Below are 26,708 nucleotides of genomic sequence, written 5' to 3'. Positions count from 1 at the left end.
CAGATGTCAGATTCTGTTTCTTACTCCCACCTATCACTCATGTCTCCCATGCATCCATCTTTCCCATAGGGCTGACTCGGCCAAAATGACGCAGCCCATGAGAGGGGACCAGGCCCACCAGCCAGTCTCGGCTCGCAAGTCTGCCAGCTTGTCCTCACCGAGCGCTGCTCGCCGCCTTTACCGCAATTTGTCTGGAAAGTTCCGCGTGGGCACCAACCCCCCTGCTCTGGAGGACAGTGTGGTGTCAGGACGGGGAGGAGACAAGGAGAGGCTCCGCAAAACCACCATAGTAAGTCAGAGAGCGAGGGAGAGGGAAAAAATAATAAGCCCAGGAACATTGTAATCTAAAAATAGTCTGGGAAAACACGTAGGCTTGAATAGTCTCAGGTATTGGCGTTGCACACCCAAATATCTATTTACTGTATAGCAACACAGAAAGCATGAAGAAAAATGGCGTTTTCCATGTTTGCACTGCAAAGAACTTTCCTATTCATTTTTATTCATTCCTAACATTCATTATTACAGTTTCAGAGTAATGAAGCTCTTTTTGAGGCAGTGGAACATCAAGAGTTGGACCTGGTACAGCTCCTTCTCTCACAGTACAGTCTGGAGGAGCTGGATCTCAACACTCCTAACAGCGAGGGGCTCCTGCCCCTTGATATCGCCATCATGACCAATAATGTGCCCATGGCTAAGCTTCTGCTGCGAGCCGGTGCCAAGGAGAGCCCCCACTGTGAGTAGAGAAGCAGAGCGTACCTGCTGGTAGTGATGGTTTAAGCTCACGATAATGTTAACAAAACAAATAAAGTTTCATCTTTTCATAGTGTTATAATACTGCGTAAACACATGCGTGTGCAGTCTGGTGCTCACTGAAATTAAAGTTGCAGGAATTAACCTACAAAACAAATGTATAAATTTAGTATTTTTAAACGGTGGGAAGAGAAAACCTGTGCATTATTTTCCACGTGATCTTTTTATGAAATAAGAAGAATGTTTTTCTTTTGTTGGAATAGGATCTAAACACACACACACATGTGAAAACAAGAATTAGACAGTTACAGTTAGAATATGAGCATAAACCTGTCTTGGACTTGGCGTTTCCCCAGCTTGAACTCAAGCCTTCCTCTTTGCCTGTGTGCACTTGAACTGAGCACTCACTTCTGTGTACTCAAAACAAATCGAGACGCTGCTGCAGAGGCAATTGTCATTAGGTTTTGTGTCTTTGCCTCGAGCAGACAGCTTATCATGGCGGTTTTAATTAGTTCTGGAGGCTTAATTTGTGCTCTGCTCCCACACTGGAGACTGGAAATTACAAGCGCCACTTCAGTAAGAGCTTTGAAGTCAGGGGAGCGCTTCTCCCAGGGAAATGATCAGAAGTCAGCGACACGCTGAAAGTGGGATTTCCCTCTGTTACACCGGGGGAAAGCAATATACTGCTGCTTTCTAATCAGCTTTGCTGATTTTGGTCTGCAGCAAGCTTAGAAACTACCATAAAGGTGTGAATGATGAGAGATTGTGTTCTTTTCTCTCTTTCGATCTCAGTGCATTCATCGCTGTCCTGTAGTTTCGGTCTTTTCTCTCCCTGAACCTCTGCGGGTACCTCTGGCTCCAAAACCGTGTGTTTCTCATCTTCTGTTACAGACACAACCAACCTGTTATCGTTTCTCAAATGTCTTCCGTGTCCTCTCATGCCAAGTAGCCAAGGCAGAGGGTGGCGTTTGATTACGGGAGAACTGTTGTATTGAACCAGCAATATCAGCGTCATGTAAATCAACTGCAGGTGTTAAAACATTACACAGTCTCCTTTCATTCACACCAGTAATGGATTTATCCTCACTCTACTGACAGTTTCACACATCTATTTCTGCTTTCTGCTGCCAGTGAAAACATATTAGAGGCAACAGAGGGGCAGCCATTGTGATGCAATATTAGTCATCTGCGTAAGCACTTTTAATTGTTTGTGATCTGGTGAGCCGCCGCCGCCTTCCTCTGTTAATGATTACAACTCGCCAGTAAGGCTCCTAGGCTGTTTGTGTTTGTACTTACACTTACACGCACACACAAACACACACTTCATTTTTTTCAAGAACCGAGCCAGACGTCTTATAAAGGTATCATTAAATTGAAAACACTTGAATGGAAAGTGGTGTTTACTAAAGTTTAGTGTTTGATTGTGCTCTCTCTCCAGAACCCCAATAACTCACGAGACAGCGGGCCGTGCGCGCTGTCCGCAAAAAGACATAAATAGAGAAGCAAACGAAGCAAACGACGGGACATAATGAAAGTCAAAGCTTTGTTTTTTCGAGAACATGCTCGAAACGCCATCTGAGGATAATTGACGCGATAGATGATGCAGACTTTTCCTTGAACTTTAAAAGGAATTGATTATGGCGCTTATTGTTATTGCCATGCTTGACTACACAGTGTGTGGTTACCAGAGAGACAAGGACAGGCAAAGACAAACACGCTCTCAAAAGCAACTTCATCTTCACACTATTAATCCCTTAGTGGCTCTCAACAAGACAAAGCCTTAATGTGAAATAAGGACAAATCAAGACACACATACACATTCATGACAGCTTCTGGGCCTTTTTCTAAGCCCAGAGGAGCTGGAATTATAAATCAACGTGAACCAATATTGTTATTATTATTATTTTGATTGTTTCCATCCAAGCTATAGTCCATGTCCAAGGATCCTCAGTAATAATTCTGTCCTAACCTAATTCGACCCTGACCTTCACGTAATCCCTTTAAAAAAAATAAAAGCAAAGAACTGCCTTCAAGTTTTCACATGAGTGTCTGCAGAGTACGACAGAGGTGACACCCAGAAGAGACGCTCAAGGTTGAAAAAGAGAAGCTCCCAGCCACCGAGGAGACACAGAGAGAGCCGCAGAATTAAACACCCAGATGGACATTTTGACACGGAGCTTTAAACTTACTGTCAACAGTGGAATCTAACGCTCAACAGTGGAATCTACAATGAACAAACACAGACCACACAGACTAAACATAGACACACACCGGTCCCAAACACTCCAAGAAATGACCAGCCGCTTGCAGGAGGAGTACAGTATCCCGCTGTCCTCTTTGACCTTTAGCAGCTTTACGTCACTTGTCCTGTAATTTGATTTGTACGATCTACAGCGATGCATATGCAAATCGGAGCACCGTTGATCTCTGCGTTAACACCACCGGTCACTATGAGCGACCGCTCGGCCCTGGGTTACAGCTCGTCTGCTCTAGCGATGCCTTTGAAACCCCACTCCCCTTTTTGGAAAGTATCTTCTGGTCCTAGCAGCCTGTGGCGTTATTATAGTTTTAGTTGACTTTTTTCCGCACATTTGCAGAAAAATAGCTTTTACAATGGCGCTTTAAAGCGATGCCCATGCACGTTCCCACCGTTTTGTTTTCCCCTCTAACCGCACATGAAGAGCACTCCTCCCTCTCTCACCCCTCTCACTTTCATTGCCCCATTTTTGGTGTCATTTTCGAGGTGATGTCATTGCCCAAAAGAGAGACTGCTTAATTATATTAAATGCTGTTTATTGTGGAATCTGCCGCGGTATTTTGGGCAAACAAAGGCATTAAAAAAAGGGAGCGAGAGAGCGGCCTTCATAAGAAATTTGCACCGTTGCGGGCGACAGATGGGTTTCTAGCGCTATCTAAGCCTGTGCATCGTCCAATCTCTTAATAAAATACAGTGTAAATAATTTAGAACATGTTTTTCTTCATGGAAACATTCACATATCAAATAATAATAATAATAATACCCAAACATGAGAATGGTCTCTATCCCCTGTTCTTATTCACGCTATTTTCTCATTGAATTTTGGTTTAGAAAGCCAGCCCCACTCAAATATATACTCAAGCTTTGCATTGATTTGTCTAAAATATTTTTTTGGGATTTGGTTTGGCAATAAAAGAGTTTCGTGTGATAAAATGCTTCTTGTTTTGATACTAAAATTATCTGCTGACATTCCCCCTCTCACTGTGTTTCCCTCCTAGTTGTGAGTCTGGAGGGCCGAGCGGTTCATTTGGCCACTCTGGTGCAGGAGGCCGAGCAGCGAGTGTTGGAGCTACAGCCCCAGGTGCGGAATGAGGGTCCCGGTGAGCGGGAGGGATCTGACCGTGAGCGCCAGCTAAAAGCTTGGGAGTGGAGGCTCCGGCTCTTCCGACGCATGCAGACAGGCTTTGAGCATGCCAGTAAGGCTTCAAGTTGATTTAGATTTTTTTTTTTCACATGCTAACCAGCCGATAAAAGTTTGCCGCCTGAATCACTCCTGCAGTCCAGCAGTCATCTTTGGTTTTCTTTTTGTTTGTTTTTTTTTTGCACCCCTTTTTCCCCCTCTGCTGTCATTCTGTCTGGGCTGACTTAATGGCTTCCACACTGGGAAGCCGAACACACAACTATGTGGCATGTATGTGTGTGCACAAACATAACACGCCTGTATTCCTGCTTTAATTTGTTATAGGCATTTCGTGACACGCTTAGTGGCAGACAGCTAACCCGCCCCCCTCTTCAGAAAGCAGACACTCCTCCCTTGTACCCACACCAATGTGCATTTTGATGTAAAAATGATCTTTTCCCGCCTTTTAGTTCTACATTACTCATGTAATTTGATGGGCATGTGTGAATGCACGTGAAAGTAATAAAGCACAGGTTGAAGGTTAATGTCTGTGCTGTTATATCCACAGTGAGAATCTGTGACATACTTGTGTTAAGCTTATATCGGTTTGTGAAGATTATAGGGTAAAGATGAAGCTGCGCTGCCTTTAAATGCTTTGATTTTACCATCATACACAATTTCACTGCATATCAAACCCTCTCAAACTGAGTGAGTGCACTGTGCACAGATCAAAACATGTAAAAGATCCCATTACAGTAATCTGACTGTTGTGTATTCTTGTGTGTACTCTGCTTATTTACCCGGCCTTCTCTCTGGTCCTCTGTCTCTCCAGGTCCTCCAGATGCTCCCAGTGTAGTTTCCCTGTCTGTCAGCAGCAGCACCAGTCTAAAAGTTGACTTCCAGGAACCTCTTTGTGTCAACTCTGCTGTGGTTACCAAATACAAAGGTCGGCCGTCACACCAGACCAGCCACTTCATTTAGAACAAACCACTCAGTATTACAATATGTAGAGTTACAAGTGGACATATTAGGTTCATTTCCAGCTCCAAGCTTTTTATTCTTGGACTATTGGAGAGTAGCTTTGCATGGCCCACAGTTCAAAATCCTTATTTAATCTCTACTTGGCCTGTTTGCCTGAAACAAGCTGTTGTTGCTTCTCTCCCTTAAAGGACACAGCTTTCTTCTGCTTGGCAGTCCATTGGGGGAAAAATGGACAGTGGGTGGGACATTTGTCCCTGAGATGACAATATTAAGGACATCCGCTCTCTTTGACATCATAAAGCTTCAACAGCCTGAAGCTTTTGGCTCATAGGGGTTTTCTTGTGCATGCATTATTATTCTAAACCCGTAGTGGGTGTGTTCAGTGTAAGCGTTCATTACTGTAAAAGCATATTAATTAAAGAAAACAAGGAAAAGCAATGTAATTCTACTGTAAAGTAATGACTAGTGTTTGATAACTAATGAAAAATGTTTGTGTTTGTGTATGTTTGAAGTGAGCTGGAGCGGTAATCCTTCGTTTAGTCCTCTGCTGGGTGAGATGATAGTGGATGATGCCACTCAACTCGAGTGCAACATTACTGGACTAACATCTGTAAGTTTCTGCCGGCACATTGTTGTTGTTTTTCTTCATGCACATTTCCATGAGCTCAAGCACTTACAGATTCCTTCCAACTTACAGATAAAATGTTCCAATCACATTTTATCACCATAGTTTAAGCAGCACTATGCTGCAGGTTCTCCAGCTGTAGCTTGTAGAATAGCTTGTAGCTATTCTCTCACAGGAAGGGCCCTGGTATTGTTACACACAGCCCTGGACCCTTCTTTACTGTATATGTTAAGCGTCACACCAAACCCTATTCCCTCCTGACCACCCGTAAGTGATATTTGCAGGCAGCTGCCAAAATGATAAAAAAGAGCAGCTTGGTAGCCTGCCACCTGATTTATGGGTGGCATTTTTTAAACGGACATGGAGACAAATGGACACTCCACTGGTTGTTAGTTATTATGTGAGGGAAGACCCATCCCCCATTTAAGACCCCCACTACCAGCTAAAGCTCACTCCTGTCAAAAAAGAACAGGGGTCAAGGCAAGGCCAGTGAGTTTTGGCGGCTGGTGTGATTGATCTGGCTGAGAAAGGAGAGGCAGGGGCTCGCCGTCTGCACGCTGGGAGACAGAGATGCACTGAGCTCCACACATGCACATGTATGCAGATGGTCATTTACAGAAACACTTCCTTTTCGGTTGTTGCCACACGCAAGCAGATTCTGTCGTAAGTGTCCTATCTGCTCTCTTCCCAGGGGACCTATTACTACGTGCAGGTGTCAGCGTACAACATGAAGGGCTGGGGACCTTGGAAAATTTCCACACCGGCCTGTGCTGCACCTTCCAGTAAGTTGTCTATTTTCTTTGTATAAATATGAGTATTTTAAAGCCTGTGTCTAAATTTTACACAAAGCTAAACATAAAGCTCCAAATTTAGGGTGATTTCAAAACGTGCCCCTTGCTCTACAAGGTTTTGGCTCACCTCACTAAATTAATAACTGTGGTGTGTGTGTGTGTGTATGTTTGTCTTGCATAAGTGATTTGTTTCGTAGTCTTACACATAAAATGACCCGGGCATCGCCTAATTTTGTTAATTGAATTTGTCACGCTGGTGTCATTCCAATTTTGCTGTGCCATCACTAGAGGGATGACAGCTGGACTCTCCTCCAGCTCTGCCAGGGCGGCTGGGCGGGTTGTGGGACCCTCACTGCGGATGTTAGTGAGTGTAACAGTAGCCTCAGGATGCTGCTTGGGCCCAGCTGCCAGGAGAAGCCACCCGGGTTCAGCCAAGAAATTAACCGTGGAGTCATGTGCAACAGCTGAGCTGTTGACCGCTGCAGCTCTGACCCTCTTTCTCCCTTTCCTTCAGTCCATCTGTCTCTTTCTTTAGTTTGTGTGAAATTTTTACGTTTTCATGTTTTTGAGATTTGTGAAAGGACTCTTCTGACTGTTGCAGATGCAAAATGCACCTTTTGTAAGAGCGTGAGCATAGGTAGCATTGCTGTGGGCACACTGGCACGCTCGTGGCACATCTGGAGAACACATGAACATGTTTGTCCTCATCAGCACACAGTGTTTTTCAGCAAGTTTGTGAAACTAGGCTTCCCCCTCTCCTTTTTTTTTTCTACTGTCCCACCGCTCTACCTCCCCTCTCCCAGAGCTAATTTCGATGTTGCGTGTTTGTGTTTTCCATTTGGGCCTACCACTGGAAATATTTGCATGTCTGTGCTGTAGCGCGCGGCGCGGCCCCAACAGTGGGGGCCTTATACCGGGCCGTGGACGCCCATTAAAGGGCCCGCTTGTCTTGTTGGGACAGGCACCTTTCCGGGAATAGACCTCACCGTGTTTCAGCCCCACACACCCCCTGGGGGGCTCCAGGAGAGGGAGTGGGGGGTGGGTTGGAGTTGATGTTGGTTGGGGGTGGGTTATCGTTGACACATCCTCTGGTTCTAATGCATAAGGGAGAAGGATTTCTGCAGAGCTGGTCATCTATGAGCAGAGAAGGCCAAGTGTGTGTTTTTAATACAGTGTACTGTAAGTAGGTGTTTTTGTGTAAGTGTGCCTCCATCACAGGGAAAGACGAAACATGAAAAGACAGAGGAATGAGAATATTTAGCGTTTTGGGGGTACAGTTAAGTTTGTGGTACATTAATGTTCCTCAGATGCTGTCAAGGTGGCAGGAGCACTACGTCAGAATCTCTGTGCACATGTTCAGTCCTGAACCCAAAATCAGTGGTGCTCAGGGGATCTGCCTGTCCAGCAGAGAATGTGACTATATGTGTCTGATCTTACCTGGATAATAATGTCACATCAAGTATAATTTATACAAAATAAGTGCTGTTTTTGATCAAATGTAAATTGCTGAGAGTTTATTAATTACCTGTAATTTTATCATTCCATAACTGATAACGGTCCACTATTAAAACAGTCTACTATCAGCTTAGTTTCCTTCTTCTCACTAGCCTCTGGTTATAAAAGCCAGTGAGCTTTCAAACACAAAATATGAAGTAGCTGACAACCCTAAAACTCAATTATATACCAGTTTAGTTTGTAATAATAATAATATGTCAGCTCATTTCTGCTAATTTTTTTACTAATTTTTCTTTTATGTTAAGCACATTCAGCTTATGTGTCCAATATAGACAAAATGGCCATTGCCATTCGAGCAGTTCAAGTAAGGTGGTACTATAAGCCAGGGGTGTCAAATGTAAGGCCTGGTGGTCAGAATCGGCCCAGCAACGGCTCCAATCCACCCCACTTGACAGCTTTGTAAAGTACGGAGAGCAGATATTTTTTGGGACTTTTACCTGTCTTTTTATAAGTTTTACAGGTTTTCCTGCTGATAAAGACCTCCCCCACAGCCATTCATACTACACTGATATAGTTGATTAATAGGTAAACAGTTAAATGACAGAAACATTCCTGTTTTTCAGTGTCCAAAATAGAATTAAAAAAGACCATTTTCATAAATCAACAATAATTTTGTTTCATTAAAAAACTTGCTGAACCAAACATTAATGTTTGTACCACGTTTCATGACAGTACAATCGACAGTTTTGCACTAATTTAAAAAACAAAAACGTGAAATAAGATGTTAGCCTGAGTGGCATAGTGTTGGAGTGGTTACCATTTGGTGTTGCTATTATACTGTAGGCTTTTTTTTTCTCTCAGTGAAGTTTGCAAGTTCTTCGATTGCCTGAATAAGTTGCTGATGGTTCTACCTTGCCTGTAGGTATATTGATTGTCTCTCCGTGTTAACCCTGAGATGGACTTATAAGCTGTCCAGGGAGCATCCAGCCTGCTTTTTGACCAGGCTTCAGCACCCTGTGACCCAACTGGGGTAAACAGTCAAGGTGATGGATGGATGGATGGATGGATGGATGGATGGATGGACGGATGGACGGAGGGATGGATAGATGGACTTAAAACCACATAATGTCGCCATAGGGCCATAAATATTTGTATAAATTTTGATCATGGTACAACTAAAAATGCTAAAAAAAAAGCTAACTCTAGACCAATGTGTGTAAACGAACCAGTACCCTAATTTCGTCATGTTGGTTTCCGCTAAAAACACCTATTATGTATGAGCTCTGTGAGTCTTGATAAATATACACTCACTGGCCACTTTGTCAGTTACACCATGACATCCTTTTGGCTTCAGACCTGTCACATAGATTCAATAAGGAGCTGTAAGCATTTCTCAGAGATTTTGGTGACATGACAGCATCACGCAGTTGCTACAGCTGTCTCGGCTGTACACTCTTGATGCAAATCTTCAGTTCTACCACACCCAAAAGCTGCTCTATTGGACTGAGATCTGGAGACTGTGGAGGCCCTTTAAGTATAGCGAAATCATTGTCATGTTAAAGAATCTAGTTGATTTGAACTTAGTGACACAGCTGGAGACAGCTATCAGAAAATGAGTACCCTGTGGTCATAGAGGGATGGACATGGTCAGCAACAATAATCTGGTAGACTGTGGTGTTTAAAAGTTCAGTTGGTACTAAGATGCCCAAAGCGTGACAAGAAGATGTCTCCCACCCCATTACCCCAACAGCAGCATCATAACCCAAGGATAAAAGGCAGGTTGGATCCATGCTTTCAGAACTCAACGGACTGAGAAACATTTTTCAAATCTTCTCTGGGAATCATAGCTTCAATTTCTTGTTCTTAGTTGACAGGGGTGTTCTTCCGTCATCAAGATCCAGTGTATTGTTCAAACAGAGATGCTCTTCTGCATACATTGGTTGTAATAAGTGGTTATTTGAGTAACTGTTGCCTTCCTATTAGTTTGAACTTCAGCAGGTCGTCTACATGCCTAAATCCATAGATTTGCCACTACATGATTGGCTGATTAGATAATTGCAGTAACAAGTTGTTGTATAACAGTTTTTCTTTCTTTATTTCGTCTCCCTGAAGGTTGGAGGGACATTGATGGCCGCGCTCCTCGTCAGAGAGGACAGAAGGAGTCACTGGACCAGCTACTTGGGCAGATAAAAGAAGCTCACCGCCATTGTGTCTGCCATGGTATCAACAACTTTTTGACCAATTCGAAGGGGCTGTTTTCCCCCAGAAAGACTAAAAACTAATATGAGAGCTTGAAGTATTTGAAGCCCAACCAAATTTCAAAGGTGTTTTAAACTTAACCTTAAGATCAGTGTTTAATACTGGCACGACTTCATGTTTCATGAGCATTCTTTTTCCTGCGCAAAGAAACACAACGATGCAGAGTTGAAATCACAGGTGTAACAGGTTGCTGTGTTTCATCTCAGCATGACAGACACTTTACAATCTCAGGCCGTACATATTAAGGTGACACGTCGCCTCAAAAATAATACCCTCCCGTCTGTCTCGGCAACCCCTCCCCATCCCTCACGAGTCTTTCCATGACTCAGCCGTTCCTCGGCTGAATACCTCTCCCTCTCTGTGACAAAATGCAGATCAGCTTCTCTCACACTCAAGCTGTTTATATCCCTAAACACTGCTGGCTGTAAGCTGGTCCCATAAGTGTCAAAACCTGTCCACACTGCCTCTTTTTACATGACGGCAAACTGCACTTAGCCTTGAGCAAGTTGTCCCTCTTTTTCTCTCACACCCACACGCCCAAACACACTCACCCACTTACTATTGTCCACTGTGGCTAGACCATATTTGCAACAGGGCAAGATGCAATATAATAGCCGGTATTGAGTGGCTCTTGGTTCTTCAGACGGTGGCTGATTGAGTTTGAGAGTTCAGACACGGTAGTCGAGGTGGCGTGTCCTGGGGTCATGTTTGTTATTCCTGTAAGAGACAAGTCCCGGGCTGGAGTCTGGAGAGGGCATAAATTAACACTGACTACTGCTGCCTCCCCCTCTCGCCCCCTGCAGCCCACCAGTCGCCCTGTCTACTGTCCTCACATATATACACACGCATAAAGATAGACAGGCTCACACACGGGTACGCGTGTACACGAGCAGACGCAAATATTCAAGTACATGCTCTCGCTTTCAACTCTTGACTCCCCTACATGTCCATGTACGCACCCCCCCGCCATCGCAGCCCGGCTCAAAGCCCACACCACCTTCTCCCTCTTGTCCAAACACTATTAATTAAACTGTGAAAGAAGTCTTGACTAACCCAGGCACCCCAGCAGTCAGCCCTTCTTGTCTCTCTTACTCAGTGTCAAAGAGCGACTGAGGCCTGGCAAGGCTGGAGCTGAACAGAGTCGCGAGTGGAGCGAAATTTGGGGAGGTGAGAAGGGTCGAATGGTGCTTTTTTTTCTGGTTACTACACCTCAACTCATCCACCTGAAGAGAAAATTAGTTCTTGTTGGGCGCTGAATGGGGAGGTTTATTGACTTTAAGTGGCTTGGGGCTGGAGTTACCTCACCTGTGGGGAGCTGGGCAGGGGGGGTCTGTAAAGGGTTTTGGGACTCATGGTTTCTAATGAGTGGGGAGGTGCGTTATCTCACCAACAAGCACCCTTACAAATGCACACATATAGATATGCATTCACCTCTCTCGCTCTGGCCTCCAACCCCCTCCTGGTCCACTAAAAATAAACACGTCCCCACAGACTTGACTGACCTCCCCTGTAGGTGAGCGGCGAAGGCTTAAGACACATACAGACGTACACACACACAAATTACGACAGCTCCTTGACTCTGCGCGTATGGCTGTTGCTCGAGGCTTGCCATGCTCCAGCAGCTATAGCGTGTACAGGTAAACACACACAGACACACACACGTGTACACACAGCTCCTCTGGGACCTGAGAGTAAGCAGTTCCCTTTAGGCCCATACTCTGCTGCTGGCAGCCAGCTTGACTGTCAAATGGTACCGCACCACTGGAGAGCATGTCAAGAAATATTCCACTCTGACCGCGATGTTGGATGTGTCAGGTTTGTTGTCAGTTAGGTAACTCTGGTAACAGCCTGCCACTGGGCTTAGTTAGGACAGGAGTAGACACCAGTTTAGAGAGAAAACCAGTCAGAGTCACGGCTCTATTGTGTCTGGTATGCTATTTGTGATTTTAAGCATCAAGGGCATTGGAATAGTTATTCAGGTAATCTGACTCTGTTGTTGCTATGGAATTAGCTTAATCCTTTCTGTTTTTTTCCTGTGTTTTTTCACACAGAGCAATGCAAAGCTCCACCACAAAGCAGGAAGCACTCAGTGTCCAAGAGCCTGCGGCACCTTTTCCAGCCCACCAACAAATTTGTCAAAAGTTTGAAAAGGTAGAAGAGAGTTTATCCTTGAACCGTGGCGTAAAAATTAGAGCACTCCATGTCCTAGGCTTTTAACTATATGTTTAACAAATCTGGTGTGTAATTTGTCATTTTATTTTTACACTCTCCCGCCAGATTTTTAGTTCAGGTTTATTTATATATCACCAAATCACCGCAACAGTCACCTCAAGGTCCTTTATACTGCAAGGTAAACACCCTAGAGTAATAGAGAGAAAATCCCAACAATCAAACTACCTACTATGAGCAAGCACTTGACAGGGGTAAGGAAAACCCCCTTTTAACAGGAAGAAACCTCCGGCAGAACCAGGCTCAGGGAGGGGCGGCCGTCTGCTGTGACCGTTTATAGGGTTGAGGGGAGGAAGACAGGATAAAAGACACGCTGTGGAAGATACCTTTTTACGATGTACATTTACATAAAACAGCAAAGTACTGATTCTAGTGTTTTTTGACATTTAAACATTCAGAGCTGTATTAAATACTCATACACACATTTTTTTCTGCGTTTCCTTCCAGAGGTCTCTATCTGGCGTCCATATTCTACAGAGATGACAACGTGTTGGTGACTCCAGAGGAGCAGATTCCTATTGTGGAGATTGAAGATTCGTATTCAAGCTCACTGATGCAGGACTTTCTATGGTTTACTAAGGTGCATGGACCACAGTTTAACTTGACAGTCACATATCTATGCATTTGCACAAATGATTACAATGCCCCTTATTATGATTCCTATCCCGCAACAGGTGTCCTATCTATGGGAGGAAATTTCGTGGCTGCAGCAGTGCCTCGGTCCTTCCCAGACGTCGTGCTCATGCACTCTGCAGACTCGCCTCAAGATGCTGCAGGCCGTCTCCCATCTACAGGTAGTCTAATAGTTTTATGAGTAAATTATGGCGGCTGTGATCATATGAGCTCAGTGTAAAACATTTTAGGAAATATTATCTGATGTTTTTTTTATCAGGGAGCACTGGGAACCCAGGATCTTGGTCAGGTATATTTTGAGCCGATCAAAGACAAGCATGGTAACGCCCTGTTGGTGCTGCTGAAGGACATGAATGCGTCTCCCAACCTTGACGGGGTACGCTGGACGCAGCTTTGTAAACTGCAGCTCCAACGAAAATCTATATCATCCCCCGAAGAGCCCACTGCGCTGGACATGCTCCTCATCACACTTCATGTGAGTCCGGCAGGTCTTAAGATATTACTGTGTAATTGTAACATGTAATTGGCTCACACAGAAATATAAAAAAAAAAATCAACAAGCGGTTTTCAAACAGAAACCAAAACTCAGAAATAACACAAAACCATGGGACCATGACAAAAGGCATCTTTGTAGACAGTATCTGCATGTGAATGTGCAGAATCGGGACATACAAGATGAAATTTTACACAATCTTACCTCTCATGTCAGTTATGTGTTGTCCAGATATCCACTCTCTTCAAAACAAGCTGATTGGCTCCCATATTGTAGAGAAGTGGGCTGGCAGTGATTAGGAGTTACCTCAGTTTTGTACATTGGGCTATTTTTTGTTTTTGTTTTGGTCAAAGAACGCTTCCACAGCAGTTTATGTTGCGTTTATGTTACCCGAGGATGTGGCCAGATCAAAGCACGTCGAATAAAGGGCTTTGTCGACAACAAAATGCCCCGAAACATGTATTTAGTGGAATCGCTGAGGCTCTCATTCACAGAAAACCAAACACAGCCTGACAGACATGAGGCACCGAGGCAGGAACAATAGGACTTTAAATTGAAATCTGCTTCCAATTACAAGTTCTGTTTGTGCAGACACCCTTTATTTAGACAAACATTAATCACCGTGACTCTGCTCTTCCATTTGTCACTGTCATTATTAGGCCATTCAGCATACTGAGCAGACTTGTCATCAGATTAATTAAAATGCCAAACGTCAGGTCAATCTGTGACAGCTCAACATGTAAACGTAACCATCTTGAAGTCGCTTCACGTTTTAAAGCCGCTTATTCAGCAAGTAGCAGTTTAAACTTTCAGCATGTTGGAGACGATGATGATCTAACCGTGTAACTGTTGTTATTTAGTGTTATATAACTAATTCAGTGTGGATGTTTAGTTCAGCAAAAAAAAACAACCAAAAAACAATCTGGAAGTAAACCACAAGTTGATTTTGTCTATATAACCTAGTAAACCTGATGCCATTGTTGCAAGGCTGTTTGGCCTCTAAAGCACACTGGTTTTGTCCTGTGGTTCCAAAACAATAGCGAAGATTCCCTTTGGCAAAACCACAGCTTACTGAAATATTTGTTTTGTGGCCAGTTATGAACAAATTATATGATGAAATGCGAAAAAATGTGCTGATGGGCTATTCTGCAGGACTGACTTCCACTTTAAACACGCTGGAACAACATGAAAAGCATCCAAGACTAACTGAACAGCGAAACATAAAAACAGGACTACTGATTGAGAGGATGCTTACGGAGAAAAAATTAAAAGCACAGCCATCATGTAATTCACCCCGTTCAACACTTACTTTCATAGAGTTAAAAATTACTTCTATAAAGAAAAAGGTACTGAATTCCACAGTTTTAGTTCAGTTTGGGTGGAAATTCCACCATACAATGCTGCTATTTTTACCCCTGCATACCTTTAGGTCATGCAGTGTGACAACAGTGTTACGGCCATGCTACTTTTGGAACAGGAACAGTCCAGAGTCTGGTAGAGGTTTTTTTCCAGTTGCAGAGCACCAAATCACAGAGATGAACTGATGATGATTTATCCTAGCACTGTCAGTGAACATAAGTGGACACCAGACACTGAAGGTAAAAATGGTATTTAGCCATAACATGTGCCTGGTTCTTTTTTGCTCTAAAAACAAAACCACAGCTTATACGTAGTTTGGCCGACCATTTGAGTTTGTAAACAGCTAACAGTAACACTGGACTGATTAAATACATTTGGTACCTTAATTGTGGCAGACTATGTCTAAAAATGTACTAAAATACAAAACTCACTGATGCATATTCCCAGCAGGGAGGTCAAGTAAAGACTGGCCAGTTCTAGTCAATGCTAGTTGACAGAAGTTAGAAGATACACATTTAATGGCAAATGGCTTGATAATGATTGCTATCAGCTTGTCATGAGGAAGGAAGTCAAGTGCTAAGCTCTGGTTGATGAGGCCATTACCTCATTTCCCATTAAAGAACTGAGGAGAACCATTGAGGAGAATGGAGCTCAAGAAGGATGTGGCTGGTCAGAGCTTGCCAGCTAACTTTGTCTTAGATGGCCCACTCAGGCGAGGTATACGGCTGAAGGATGTTATGCCAGTTACATTGAAATACCAGCTGAAGATGTGGAAGGATTCCCAAAACAGTGAGCATTTGGGCTACCTTGCCCACAAGGCTATCACGAATACGCCCCTTAGTCTAGTTTCTTTTAATAAAAGACATGCAGACTGCATTACGTCTTAAATTTACTCTGTATTTCCATCTTGTGTATGTTTGTTTTAGTGGTATTCAAATGCAATGAAAAGTCTTAAGGGACACCCTGTCTGCTGTTTCTAGGAGAAGCTGGCGTACCACAGGCGTAGCAGGAAGCTTTTGTCTCCAGGCTTATATCTGGGCTACCTGAAGTTGTGTACATCGGTGGAGCAGATAAGAGCACTGGTGCCCCAGAAACTCCCCAACGTGCTCTGTCATACCAAAATTCGAGACAACAGCAATGTGTCCAGGTTGGGATCACGCATTACCTAATGTGTAATTGAATTGCAGTCCTGCTGGTTAGGCTGATAAATTTCAAAAGCAAGAACTAAACTAAACTAGCAAAACAATAAAGGAGTTGTTTCTGTGATATTCCAGAGAGGAGTGGCAGTGGCTTCAGGCCCTCAGCTCTCTGGAGGAGTCACTGGAAATGGACCATGATGTACAGAGTGCTCCCCATCGCCTCCTACAGGACCTGCGTAATGCCATCAAGGACCTGATAGCTCACATCAACATTCCTGGCAATCAGGTCAGAACAAGACAACTGTATCTATTTAGTGAGTGAGTCCACAATTTGTTTAGTAAAAGTGATTTTGACTGATGCGTAGAACCTGGGGAAGCATACAGCGAGTCAGGCAGCAGCAGAAGCACAAAGCTCTTTAAAATGACTCCAGTGGAAATTGAGGCAGCGCTGGTTAGACCACTAATTCTACATGATTTCTCTAAAAGAACATGGTTTGAATTCCTGCACAATGGCAGTCATTGTCCATTTGACTTTTCCCACCAACTGTTCAAATGGAGGAGAGCCAGCACCATAAACTTCACTGCTATTAAAAGTTACATGACTATGAAGATAAATATGCACTGTGTTGATACATACACACTGTCACAATCTTGAGCCGCCTCCTATTTCTTTGTATTTTGCTAGAAAAATGGAACATTGAATGACACTCAAAGCTCTTCTTTGCATTTTGGCTACTTTTTGTTCCATTCTGTCAAGATGACCCCACACATCACCCGACACATCATTGTTTTTTCCTTTTCTTTTGTTGTTTTTTTTTAATGCTTGAATGATCCACAAGTCAGTGTTAAGTGGCTTAACAAACAAAACAAAATTCCTCTGAAAATGGTCAGGACTAAAAATGAGTGAAAAAGCAGCCAATGTCCAAAAAATGTTTGAAAGACCTTCAGGAAGCTTGAAGGACTATTGCTCAAAGTCTGTTATTTAACTGTTATAAGAATGAAGAACTGGAGACTTAAAGGTATGAATCACTCATGTAGGGAAATCTTTGTAAATCAGTCTAAAGTGTAAGTGTAAGAGTGTGATAAGGTAACCCCCAATGAGGTCGCTTTTTGTTATACAAGGTTTTTTATTGGTTCCTAATTCTGCTATTAAAATACTGAAACGTATAAAATTGATTGAAATAGCACTCTATGATCCATACTCTGTAAATCTTAATAAACTTGGGCTCAATTACCTGATCTTTACTGTGTTTATCAAAGGAAAGTAGAAATGACTCTTAGAATATCAACCAATTATTACAACCTCCCAGTTGTAGGATTTCTTTAAGATACAGAGAGAATCTAATTGGATGAGGGTACAGCGACCTTGAATATTGACCTCCAGAACCAACACAACAAAGTGTTTACCCCCAACGGGTTGTGGCAGATAGCTATCCCTGAACGTGGTTCTGCCGGAGGTTTCTTCTTGCTAAAAGGGAGTTTTTCTTTCCCACTGTCGCCAAAATGCTTGCTCATATGGGGTCCTATGATTGTTGGGTTTCTCTGTAATATCATATGGTTTACTTTACAATATTAAGCACTTAAGGCAACTGTTATGTAAATAGAGCCGAACTGCATTGAACATTTTGCCAAATTTAATTTTCTGTCCGTGAGACTTAATGTTCACAGACAGGATGTCAAACAACCTGAAAACAATTCCTCTGCCACAAAGTTCTTGTACACAAACAACACTGCATATATATTCAAATGAAAGCTTAAGATTTAAATATAAATATCTGTATTATGTCACATTTTTACAGTCCTAAAGGACTTCAACTAAGCGTACATCGATACCTGTGGAGCCAGAGACCCACAGAGATCACCTGTCTCTTTGTGTTTAGGCACAGGACTTCCGTATCTACAGCCAGGAAGTGTTGGAGTTTGGGGAGAAAGTGTGTTTCCTCCTCCTCCTGCCACCTTCAGATGAAGTCTGCACGGCTCCCGGTCAGAATAATCCATACTCCCCGCGCTCCGGCTTCCTCACACTGCCGCTGCAGATCTTTGAATTGGGTTAGTTTATAAAATTTTATGCAGTATTATATAAAAGAAATATTTGAAAAACTGCTGTTACTATATGTGTTTCTCTATTTCAGAAGATTTTATATTTCTGCTTTTGGGTCTTATTGGATTTCTTTTCTTCCTCAGTGCACTTTAATGCCTATTGCCCCAGTTTCATCGGCCAGTACTGCAGGGTGTCTGCCTTGCTGGAGCTGGAGTCCCTCATGTCTCAGCAGGCACTACGGGAGGCCTTCTCTGAAGCTGAGCTCCTCGTTGCCAAGAAGAAACACCAACAAGTTCAGGAACACATGCAGGTATGACATACTGTCAGCATGTCAGCTATTTGTGATTTATCCGAGCCTGTAGCATAGTCTAGGTGTAAATATCCCATTATGATGGACAATCCCAGAGTAGCACAGTATTAGACGTCACTGTAACTTATGATCTTAATAACTTTCCCAAAGCAAATGGAGGAGGTGTGGCGGGATGTGAGATGGATTATGGATGCCTTGCAATACGCCCGCTACAAGCAGCCGACAGGAGGCATCTCTGTAAGCTGGATAATTGACTTCTCTAAAGAGGTGATGCCTGACAAGCCTCCCTCTACCTCATCTCAGCCAGACTTCATGCCCTCTCCTATGCCTTCACCCGAACGATGCCGTAAGCACTCAGGTCAGAAAGACGTCTGATTCGTGTGGTTCCAAAAGATATTTTTTGTACATGAGCAATTTTTTTTATACCAGAAAATTTGATATTGTGGAATTATTGTACTCATTTATAAATTTCTTTCTTTTCTTGCACCCTTTAGATTTTGCTGGACTCTCAGATGAGGAAGGCTCCTCTGAAGTTTTCCTCACTACCGACAGTGACTATGACTCCAGTCGTGCCCAGAGCCCCCGAGAGCTGGACCTGTTGCCCCCTTCACCTCTCTCGTCCTCTGCGCCCCTGGAGCCCCGTGGTTTCCTGCGCATCGACGGGGGCGGCTCAGGAGGAGGAATGCATCTCAGCGGGGGTGGACGTGGAGGGGGAGCTCTGCGGGATTCCACACCAGACGTCCTCCAAGCATCAGAGCCGCAGCACGGGAGGGAAGGAGAGAGGTGTGGAGGAGGTGGAGGCTTTCGATGTGGAGGAGAAAGGCGAAGGGGGGCTCCGGAGCTGTTTGACAGTGACTTCATCTTGCCCAGCAGGCAGATTGAGCTTTTGCACATCACAGAGAAGAGGCAGGCCTTCTGCGTGAGGACCAGCAGTCTGGAGTTCCCTTCCGCCCACCAGCAGCCTTACTCCTACCACACTACTTGCCCTTCACCTTCCACCTCACCGCAGCGAAGATGGCACCGGCCCTCATCAGTAGACCGCTGCTGTTCCGCTGAGCGCTGCCTGTCACGGCTTCCGCCGGCACGCACATTATCAGAAGACAGCGGCACTCAGAGACTCGCCTCACCATCACCTGCTGCTCTCAGGAAAGGCTGTCATGCCACACTCAGAGTCTACCCGCAGTACCGCACAGGTCTGCCAAAGGAGACCAGCGTCAAGGTATTGATTCATTTTCCAGGGATTTTCACTCAGAGCGCCTTGTGTTTGTTTTGGCAAACGCTAATATCTCCTCCTACATTTCAGCTTTGTGTAACTCCAGGCACATCCGCACGGGAGATGGTCCAGCTGGTGGTGCAGGAGATGAACGTCGTGTCCCGGCGCATGATGGGAAGCAGTGAAAACGGTGACGAACAGGAGCAGTGTGTTTACTACAGTCCTGAACAGCTGAAGCACTTCGGCCTCGTGCTGGTTGTGGACGACAGAGAGAAGTGGTTACAGGACGACTTCTGTCCCCTGGAGCTTCAAAACCCCTGGCTGAGGGGCAAACTGTGTGTTCGTATTAAGGAGTATTCGCCACTAGCCCTCAAACACAGCCGGGCCACCACAGTGTGATACTTCCCAGAAGTGAGAGGGGCAAATCTTAAGAGTTCACCCCGTGCCGAGATTCTGTTTTGATAAACGTACTGAACTGTCACGCTGTCTGCAGGCTCCTAAACTCTACAATTTTTTCCCTCTCACTGTGTTGATACTGTCTTCGGCTGCAGCTATATCATGTTGTCATATTTTCTGCTGTGTTCTGGTTATCTGACATGCTACTCCGAGAATCTGTTTCCATGAAATCTGTTCTCCCATACGTAGAACCTTTCTTTTTTTGTTGATGAACATCAGAGACCCTCATATGGACACCAAATGAACAATAACAGTAGAACAAAGAGAAACTATTTTTTTTGTGCTGTCAGAAGTCATTGGGTAAAAGATTGTGATGCTGAGCGAGATTAATGGAGCGTCTCTTTGACTTTTGGCGTGATTGAGGCCAGCAGATAGAGCCGTGCGAGCTGCCAAAATGACATGGGCAGCATCAGCGCCTCCCAGCCACACGCGGACACGGCTTTTCCTATGAACCCTCTTATTGTGCTGTCGGCTCCAGCCGTCCGGCCCCATGTTCCCAGGATGTGGGCTCTGGACTTAGCCCAGGAGGCAGGAAGGAAGGGGAGAAGTACAGAGGTGGCTGGCGTCTCTGCTCGGGGATGCAATGGACCCGACGATTTGGCCCGTCAACTTGTCACTCAACTGCTCTTGGCCACTGTACTGTCTAGCAGCAAGCAGCCAAGGAATTGAGAGCATGATAGAGAGTGAGAGTGAGGGGAAAAAAAGAGTGAATAGGAAGGAGGGTGGAGGTTACATCACATAAACCCCAGCACTAACTCTGGTGCTCCTTTTCTCCCTTTTGCAGCAACAAGTCTGCTGTGTAGTAGACTTAGTCACAGTGTAGCTAACCGATATGATCATCTTGTGGAGAAACACAAAATAAAACCAGCTGATTTGGGTTTTCAAAACAGAGAAAAAACAAGCAATACTTTTTACTCTCTCCTTTTTTTTTTGTTATTCTAATTGATGGAGAAAAAAAAGCATGCAAACCTTCCAGATTTGTGCCGAGTACATTTCAAGTACTGTAGTCATGCTGTGCTCAGAGTTAACTAGTTCAGTGTTTTGTTGTGTTTGATTCAGTGGTGTTCCCAGATGCAACAGAAAACGGTGCACTTCAGTCTAGAACAAGTTATCCCAAAGGGTTGTTAAGAGGCCCAGCATTTGTAAGATGCACACTACACAGTATATCCCAAACCATGTCTGACTCTGCTTTAAACACATGAAACGACTCCAGCAAAGGGACTCGTTTGTTTTTTTTTTACATTTCTACAAAGCGAGACTCGTGGCCAACTGATCGAGCCATTCGTATTTGTATTAATAGGAGGCTTTAAGGTTATGTGTTGGTCCTACACACAGTTTATCAGACCACCATCTGCATGTTGTTGCTGTTTCCTGTCACCAGGGGGCAGTGTCAAAAATCTGTGGAACACCTGGTCCACGGACTACTCATAGACAGTATAAAAGATGGAAACAGCTACCATAACATCACATTTTAACCTCAAAGACCACTTTACTCAAATTGAGCACTTTTTTACTTTACTTACTATACTTTTTATTAAATCATTCACCCAGTAACACACACATTTATACAGTACTATTATTCAGTGCCTAAGCACTAAAATTCACATGCACGCTCACACTCTGATGTATTAATCGAGGGAAACTTGGAGTTCAGTATTTTGCCCAAAAATGCTTCTCCATGCAGACTGCAGGAGCTGGAGATCGCGTCACCGATGTTCCGACGAGTTTTGTCTCCTGCCACCATTGCCATGGGTCTGCCACCAGGTGTGATTGGTGACTGCTAAGCACTCGTCAATAAAAAGTCTGGGTATATTCATTTCTGAAACACCGTACCACCAAGATTTACAAAATGAACTCTAACCAAAATCAGTGACTGAGACCATAAAGTCAGCTGGAAAGTGTTTACAGAGGTCAAGTCAAGTCAGAGAGTTGTCCCAGACTCCTCTTTGGGACCAGAAGTCTTTTTGCAACCACAGGTAACACCCCCTGGTGGCAGTTAGAAAGAATGAAGGTTTAAAGGACTTTATCTTAGTTTTAATACCGGAAACTACCTCCATCTTTTATGCTGTCTATAAGACTACTCCATCAGCTTGGTACACCAGCCAGTTTTGGGTAAGACTGACACTATAACCTATGAAGAGCTGAAATGAAATAGAGTGCCCACTTTTCAGCTGCTCAGTATTCACTCTATATCCCCATTGGGCTGTACACTGTTGGGTTTTAGAGGATAGCACACTCTGGTGGACTGCATAAGCTGCATGCCCAAAATTCTTCACTCTGCGTAGCCAAATACCTACGCAAATGGATACAGACACGGGACCATGAATTCTGCATTGAACAGCTGCTCTCAACTTAATTCAAGCGTATAGTGGTATTCCCATCTGTTCTTGCACTGTAATTCTGGTTGATCAGGTACAATCTCCCACAAAATTTGCGTAACACTTTGTGGGACTACATCACGCAACACCAATTGGGTCTTCAGCTAGCCAACACAAGGTAGCTTGGTAGTCACATCATGGAGTCATAGACTAATGCTACAATATTGAGATCAGGCCCAGGTCTGCAACCACTTGGAGTCAGTCGCCATCTTTGATGATGTCAAAGATGTAAAATTGCAATAAGATAAAGTCATTAGGAATCTATACGGAATCTATTAGTAACAACACAGTGATTTACTGTGATAAATTGACAAAATTCGCATATCTGTTACATGTAGATGCACAAAAATTCTAATTAAACAGAAATTAACATCAGCTACTTCCATTCAGAGTTCAGCCAGAATCTCATAGACAAAAAGAAAAAATCAGATTCCTTCACAAACAATAATGTTGTTGATGCTGGTTGGCAATTCAACTACAAAATGACACACGTGCTTGGTGACGCGTCACAGGCAAATTGCACTCACTGACTGACTCGCATTGATGACAACGCATTGATGGTCTGTCTTTGTTTATAAATTACATGCCAGCTAGTTGCAAACCTTTGACAATCTGTATGAGAGTGACTGCAGTGAGTCTGAGTCAGACACCAACTGTTTGGAGACAAGTTGCCTCCACCAGGTGACCAGGTGTGCAACCTAGCCTGCAATCAAGCATTGTCACTGCAAACAAAAACAAAAAAAAAGAAAACAATCAGCACAATCACTCGGTAGCCACTGATTTTTTTTTTATTTACAAGGAGGTTACCATCCTATTTTTACTCTAGTGTGACTGAATCACGCTGCACATAAGACAACTTTGACATCAAAAGTAAATTTGGGTTTGGCAAAGCGCTCAGTTAAATAAAACAACTGATGCCAAGCGCACATTCTTGCTCTCGGTCTTGCAGTTAAAAAGTAATGGCTGGCTTGTTATGACTTATACTCGTGCACATAGCAAAGCTGTTGACTCACTGGTTTTTGAAGATGCCCACATCAGAAACTTTTCACATCTCAGTTAAATTAAAAAAATCATCTGCTTCACTCAGCTTACTGTATAACTTCTAATACTGGCTTCTGCTGTATGTTGGTAAACTGCACCAAAGAAGCAGTTCAAGTATGGGAATTTGTATATTGTTGCTTTGACTGTAATTACCACTTGTGGCCACAGAGGTCACTGTTGCCTATCCTCGGCAAATGTTACATAATGTTCTTAAATCTACTCTACCTCCAAAATATAACATCAAAAATATTCCTTCAAACTTCTTATCAATCAGAACTTAAAAGCCAGAATGGAGATTTCTTCATTCTAAATTATACATTACAATTTCAGCCTTATTTCCTGTAGAAAGCGTTTGGGACTTTGAGAATCCCATACAGGTACAAAACACCATCTCTTCTTCTTTTTTTAAAAATTATAATTCCATTTGTTGTAACTCGGAGATGCTACCAGCAATAATGCTAGCAATCTTGCTATACATAAAGCTCCATCGAGAAATTCCCCACGACACATAAATTGTCTCAGCAAAGGCAATTCTCATGGAGACTTGTATTTTTCTTATTAACCCCTATTCATTCTTAATGAATTGGGCCTCTTACCAATCTACACTTTCTTTCTTTTTTTAGATAAACTACTGAAACACTTGAAACACAGCAGTCTGTGCATAGTTTACAGTATCTCATTCTAACAGGAAGTTTTTCCCCCCTCTCAGCTATTTTCAGCCTATGATAAATAGGTTTCCTCTTCTAAAATGTCAGCCGAGCTCAGCAACGTCTTACCGTCACAGTGACCTGCAGAATTTTCAAATGTAGCACCAGAAAGGTCCAAAGGAGGAGAGTTTGATGAAGTTGGTGGACCTGGCCTCAGTTACTGTAGCATTCCAGGTTCACAAGATGCCATTGAAGCTTTCACAGAGGGAGCCAACAGTGGTGTCTTTCAAAGTGTTTACAGACTCAACTTACTTTCCGTACTCCTTTTGTTTACTTGTAACTACTGTATAAAGATGTCTTAAGACAAACTGTTGTTCTAATAAGTTGTAATTGGTTTTACTGATGGCTTGAACTCTTGTGTTAGCGCCTAGATGTCTTCTTTATTCGAACTGTTTAAAGCCGTTTTTACGAGGGCCATCTGCAAAAACAAATCACACAGCCAGAAACTGAACTATGTATATAGACGAACGAGACCAGTGTGGATGAATGTACTGTATCGGCCCTAAATGTGAAAGTAAATGTAAGACGGGTTATCATAACAGAGGTCAAAGATCAGAGAAGTAGCAGGCTGGTTGTTGTTTTTCTTTCTTTCTTTTCAGAAAAAATTCCCTTTCCAGTCCAAAAAAAAAAAAAAAGAGTTAGGCACCATGTTTACAAGGAGTTGGCAGATGCATCAGGCAAAGTCATGAAGGAGACATCACGTCACTTTTTTAAAATCTATTTTTATTGAACAATAAATGAATATTACAAAATGAAAGCCTCGGTTGTTTTTGTGGTTTCTTCTCTTGTTATTGCCGCACACAAGTGTAGGAAGCCTCTGACCTTCATGTGTGTCCCACTGAGCAATAACAACTTCTTTTATGTGATATTACCTTTTTACACTTCCTGTTTCACAGATTGTCCACTCTACAAATGAACTGCACCACACTTTCCTAGTTTGTGAAAGCTGAAAACTCTGTCAGCGTCACTGACATTTTTAGCTAGAAGGACCAAGCAAGCTTGTATTTCAAGTGTGTGTAGATCTGATTCTGTGGGGCTTATTCTTTTAGTTTGAAGTTTCAGCCACATGCATGATACATTCCCAAAAGCCATTCATTCATCTGATATGAATGAGGGTGACAAATAGAGGGCTCTTGTTGCTATATTGAAATGACCTCACCGTTCTTTGCCACCCAGTTGATGAAAACTGAATGGTGGGCAGCTGCACTCTGAATCTTAGCCTATAAGTGGAGAGGGAAGGGCCATATAAGGCAAACAGAGTGAACTCTCCATGGATGAACACTCATATATTATATAATCCAAATTCAAGCGCAAGCATCACGTTTTGAATTAAATTAAAACAAATTCAGCGACAGATATGTCTTTTATGAAAAAAAGTATTCTCTGTGAAGAAAGACTGTAAGAAAAATTCATTCGGCTGCCCTAGAGAAGACTCACAAATTTCATACACCCATTTACAAGCATAAGCTTTATAGTAGTGATGCATTTCAGAATAGATGTCCCCTGTAACAATAGCATTTCCTGATGGGAGCCAACTACACCCTAGCACAAGACAGGAACAGTAACACCTGCTGTTTTGGGCTCCAAATTTCCAGTTTGATTGAACGACCAAGAGTTGTGCAAGAGGACCAATCCACCAAGGGTCTACCCCACAACCAATAGGAACCAAAGGATTGTATGACAGAGCAGTGGTACATAATGGGAACTAGAAATGTTGGGAAGGTGGATTTAATGTGTTCTTAAAGTCTGTCAAATGCCACTCAAATGTTGAGTCAGAAATCAAGGTCCTTAAGTAGGTCCTTAACCCATCAAGTATCTGCTCCTTCGTGCAAAAGGAACAGGATGAGCCCTGCCAGAGCTACGAAATGATCTCTGCCACTGGTGTGAATGCCTCTGACCAAGCAATCAGAAACAGATTTCATGAGGGGTACCTGAGCACCCGACATCCTCTAGTGGGCCCTGTGCTCACTGCCTTGCACTGTGGACCCTAATTGGCATTTGCCATAGAATTGGCAGGTCCACTGGACCTGTGCCTTTACAGATGAGAACAGGTTCACGCTGAGCATGTGACAAACATGAAAGGGTCTTGGGAAGCCGTGGAGAATCATGTGTCCTGCAACATCATTCACAATGGGTTTGTTGTTGGGTCAGTGAGGCATATCCATGGAGGATGCACAGGCCCCTACAGGCAACTGCAACCTGACTGCCATTATGTATCAGGTTGAAATTCTTGTACCCATTGTCAGCCCCTATATAATGGTGCAGTGGGTCCTGGGTTCCTCCTGGTGCACAATAATGCTGGGCCGCATTTGGTAAAAGTATACAGGCCTGGAGGATAAAGGAATTCATACCACTGACTGCTCCCCATGTCTGCCTGACCTATCTATCTATCTATCTATCTATCTATCTATCTATCTATCTATCTATCTATCTATCTATCTATCTATCTATCTATCTATCTATCTATCTAT

General features: G+C 43.4%; 1 protein-coding gene across 5 annotated transcripts in view; it reads left to right on the top strand.

Moving 5' to 3' along the window:
* The window catches only part of ankfn1b (ankyrin repeat and fibronectin type III domain containing 1b), a 150,472-nt gene extending 129,466 nt beyond the window's left edge, over positions 1 to 21,006 (top strand). For 4 of the 5 annotated variants that reach the window (XM_005748465.1, XM_005748464.1, XM_013914767.1 and 1 more), the window contains 18 exons: positions 70 to 289; positions 526 to 733; positions 4,006 to 4,203; positions 4,960 to 5,073; positions 5,621 to 5,718; positions 6,425 to 6,515; positions 10,092 to 10,199; positions 12,290 to 12,389; positions 12,915 to 13,047; positions 13,142 to 13,261; positions 13,360 to 13,575; positions 15,933 to 16,099; positions 16,227 to 16,377; positions 17,972 to 18,140; positions 18,276 to 18,442; positions 18,593 to 18,800; positions 18,937 to 19,661; positions 19,746 to 21,006. In XM_005748465.1, coding sequence (XP_005748522.1) covers positions 70 to 289; positions 526 to 733; positions 4,006 to 4,203; positions 4,960 to 5,073; positions 5,621 to 5,718; positions 6,425 to 6,515; positions 10,092 to 10,199; positions 12,290 to 12,389; positions 12,915 to 13,047; positions 13,142 to 13,261; positions 13,360 to 13,575; positions 15,933 to 16,099; positions 16,227 to 16,377; positions 17,972 to 18,140; positions 18,276 to 18,442; positions 18,593 to 18,800; positions 18,937 to 19,661; positions 19,746 to 20,054 — 3,502 coding nt within the window. In that variant the 3' untranslated portion in view covers positions 20,055 to 21,006. The remainder of the gene's footprint in view (positions 1 to 69; positions 290 to 525; positions 734 to 4,005; positions 4,204 to 4,959; positions 5,074 to 5,620; positions 5,719 to 6,424; positions 6,516 to 10,091; positions 10,200 to 12,289; positions 12,390 to 12,914; positions 13,048 to 13,141; positions 13,262 to 13,359; positions 13,576 to 15,932; positions 16,100 to 16,226; positions 16,378 to 17,971; positions 18,141 to 18,275; positions 18,443 to 18,592; positions 18,801 to 18,936; positions 19,662 to 19,745) is intronic. The other variant, XM_005748466.1, reaches the window with a different exon arrangement.
* Positions 21,007 to 26,708: the final 5,702 nt, after the last annotated feature.

Source organism: Pundamilia nyererei, unplaced genomic scaffold (assembly GCF_000239375.1).
Source record: "Pundamilia nyererei isolate P.nyererei 1_Seehausen unplaced genomic scaffold, PunNye1.0 scaffold00223, whole genome shotgun sequence".
NCBI lineage: Eukaryota > Metazoa > Chordata > Actinopteri > Cichliformes > Cichlidae > Pundamilia > Pundamilia nyererei.
This window is presented reverse-complemented; position numbering and strand designations above follow the sequence as displayed.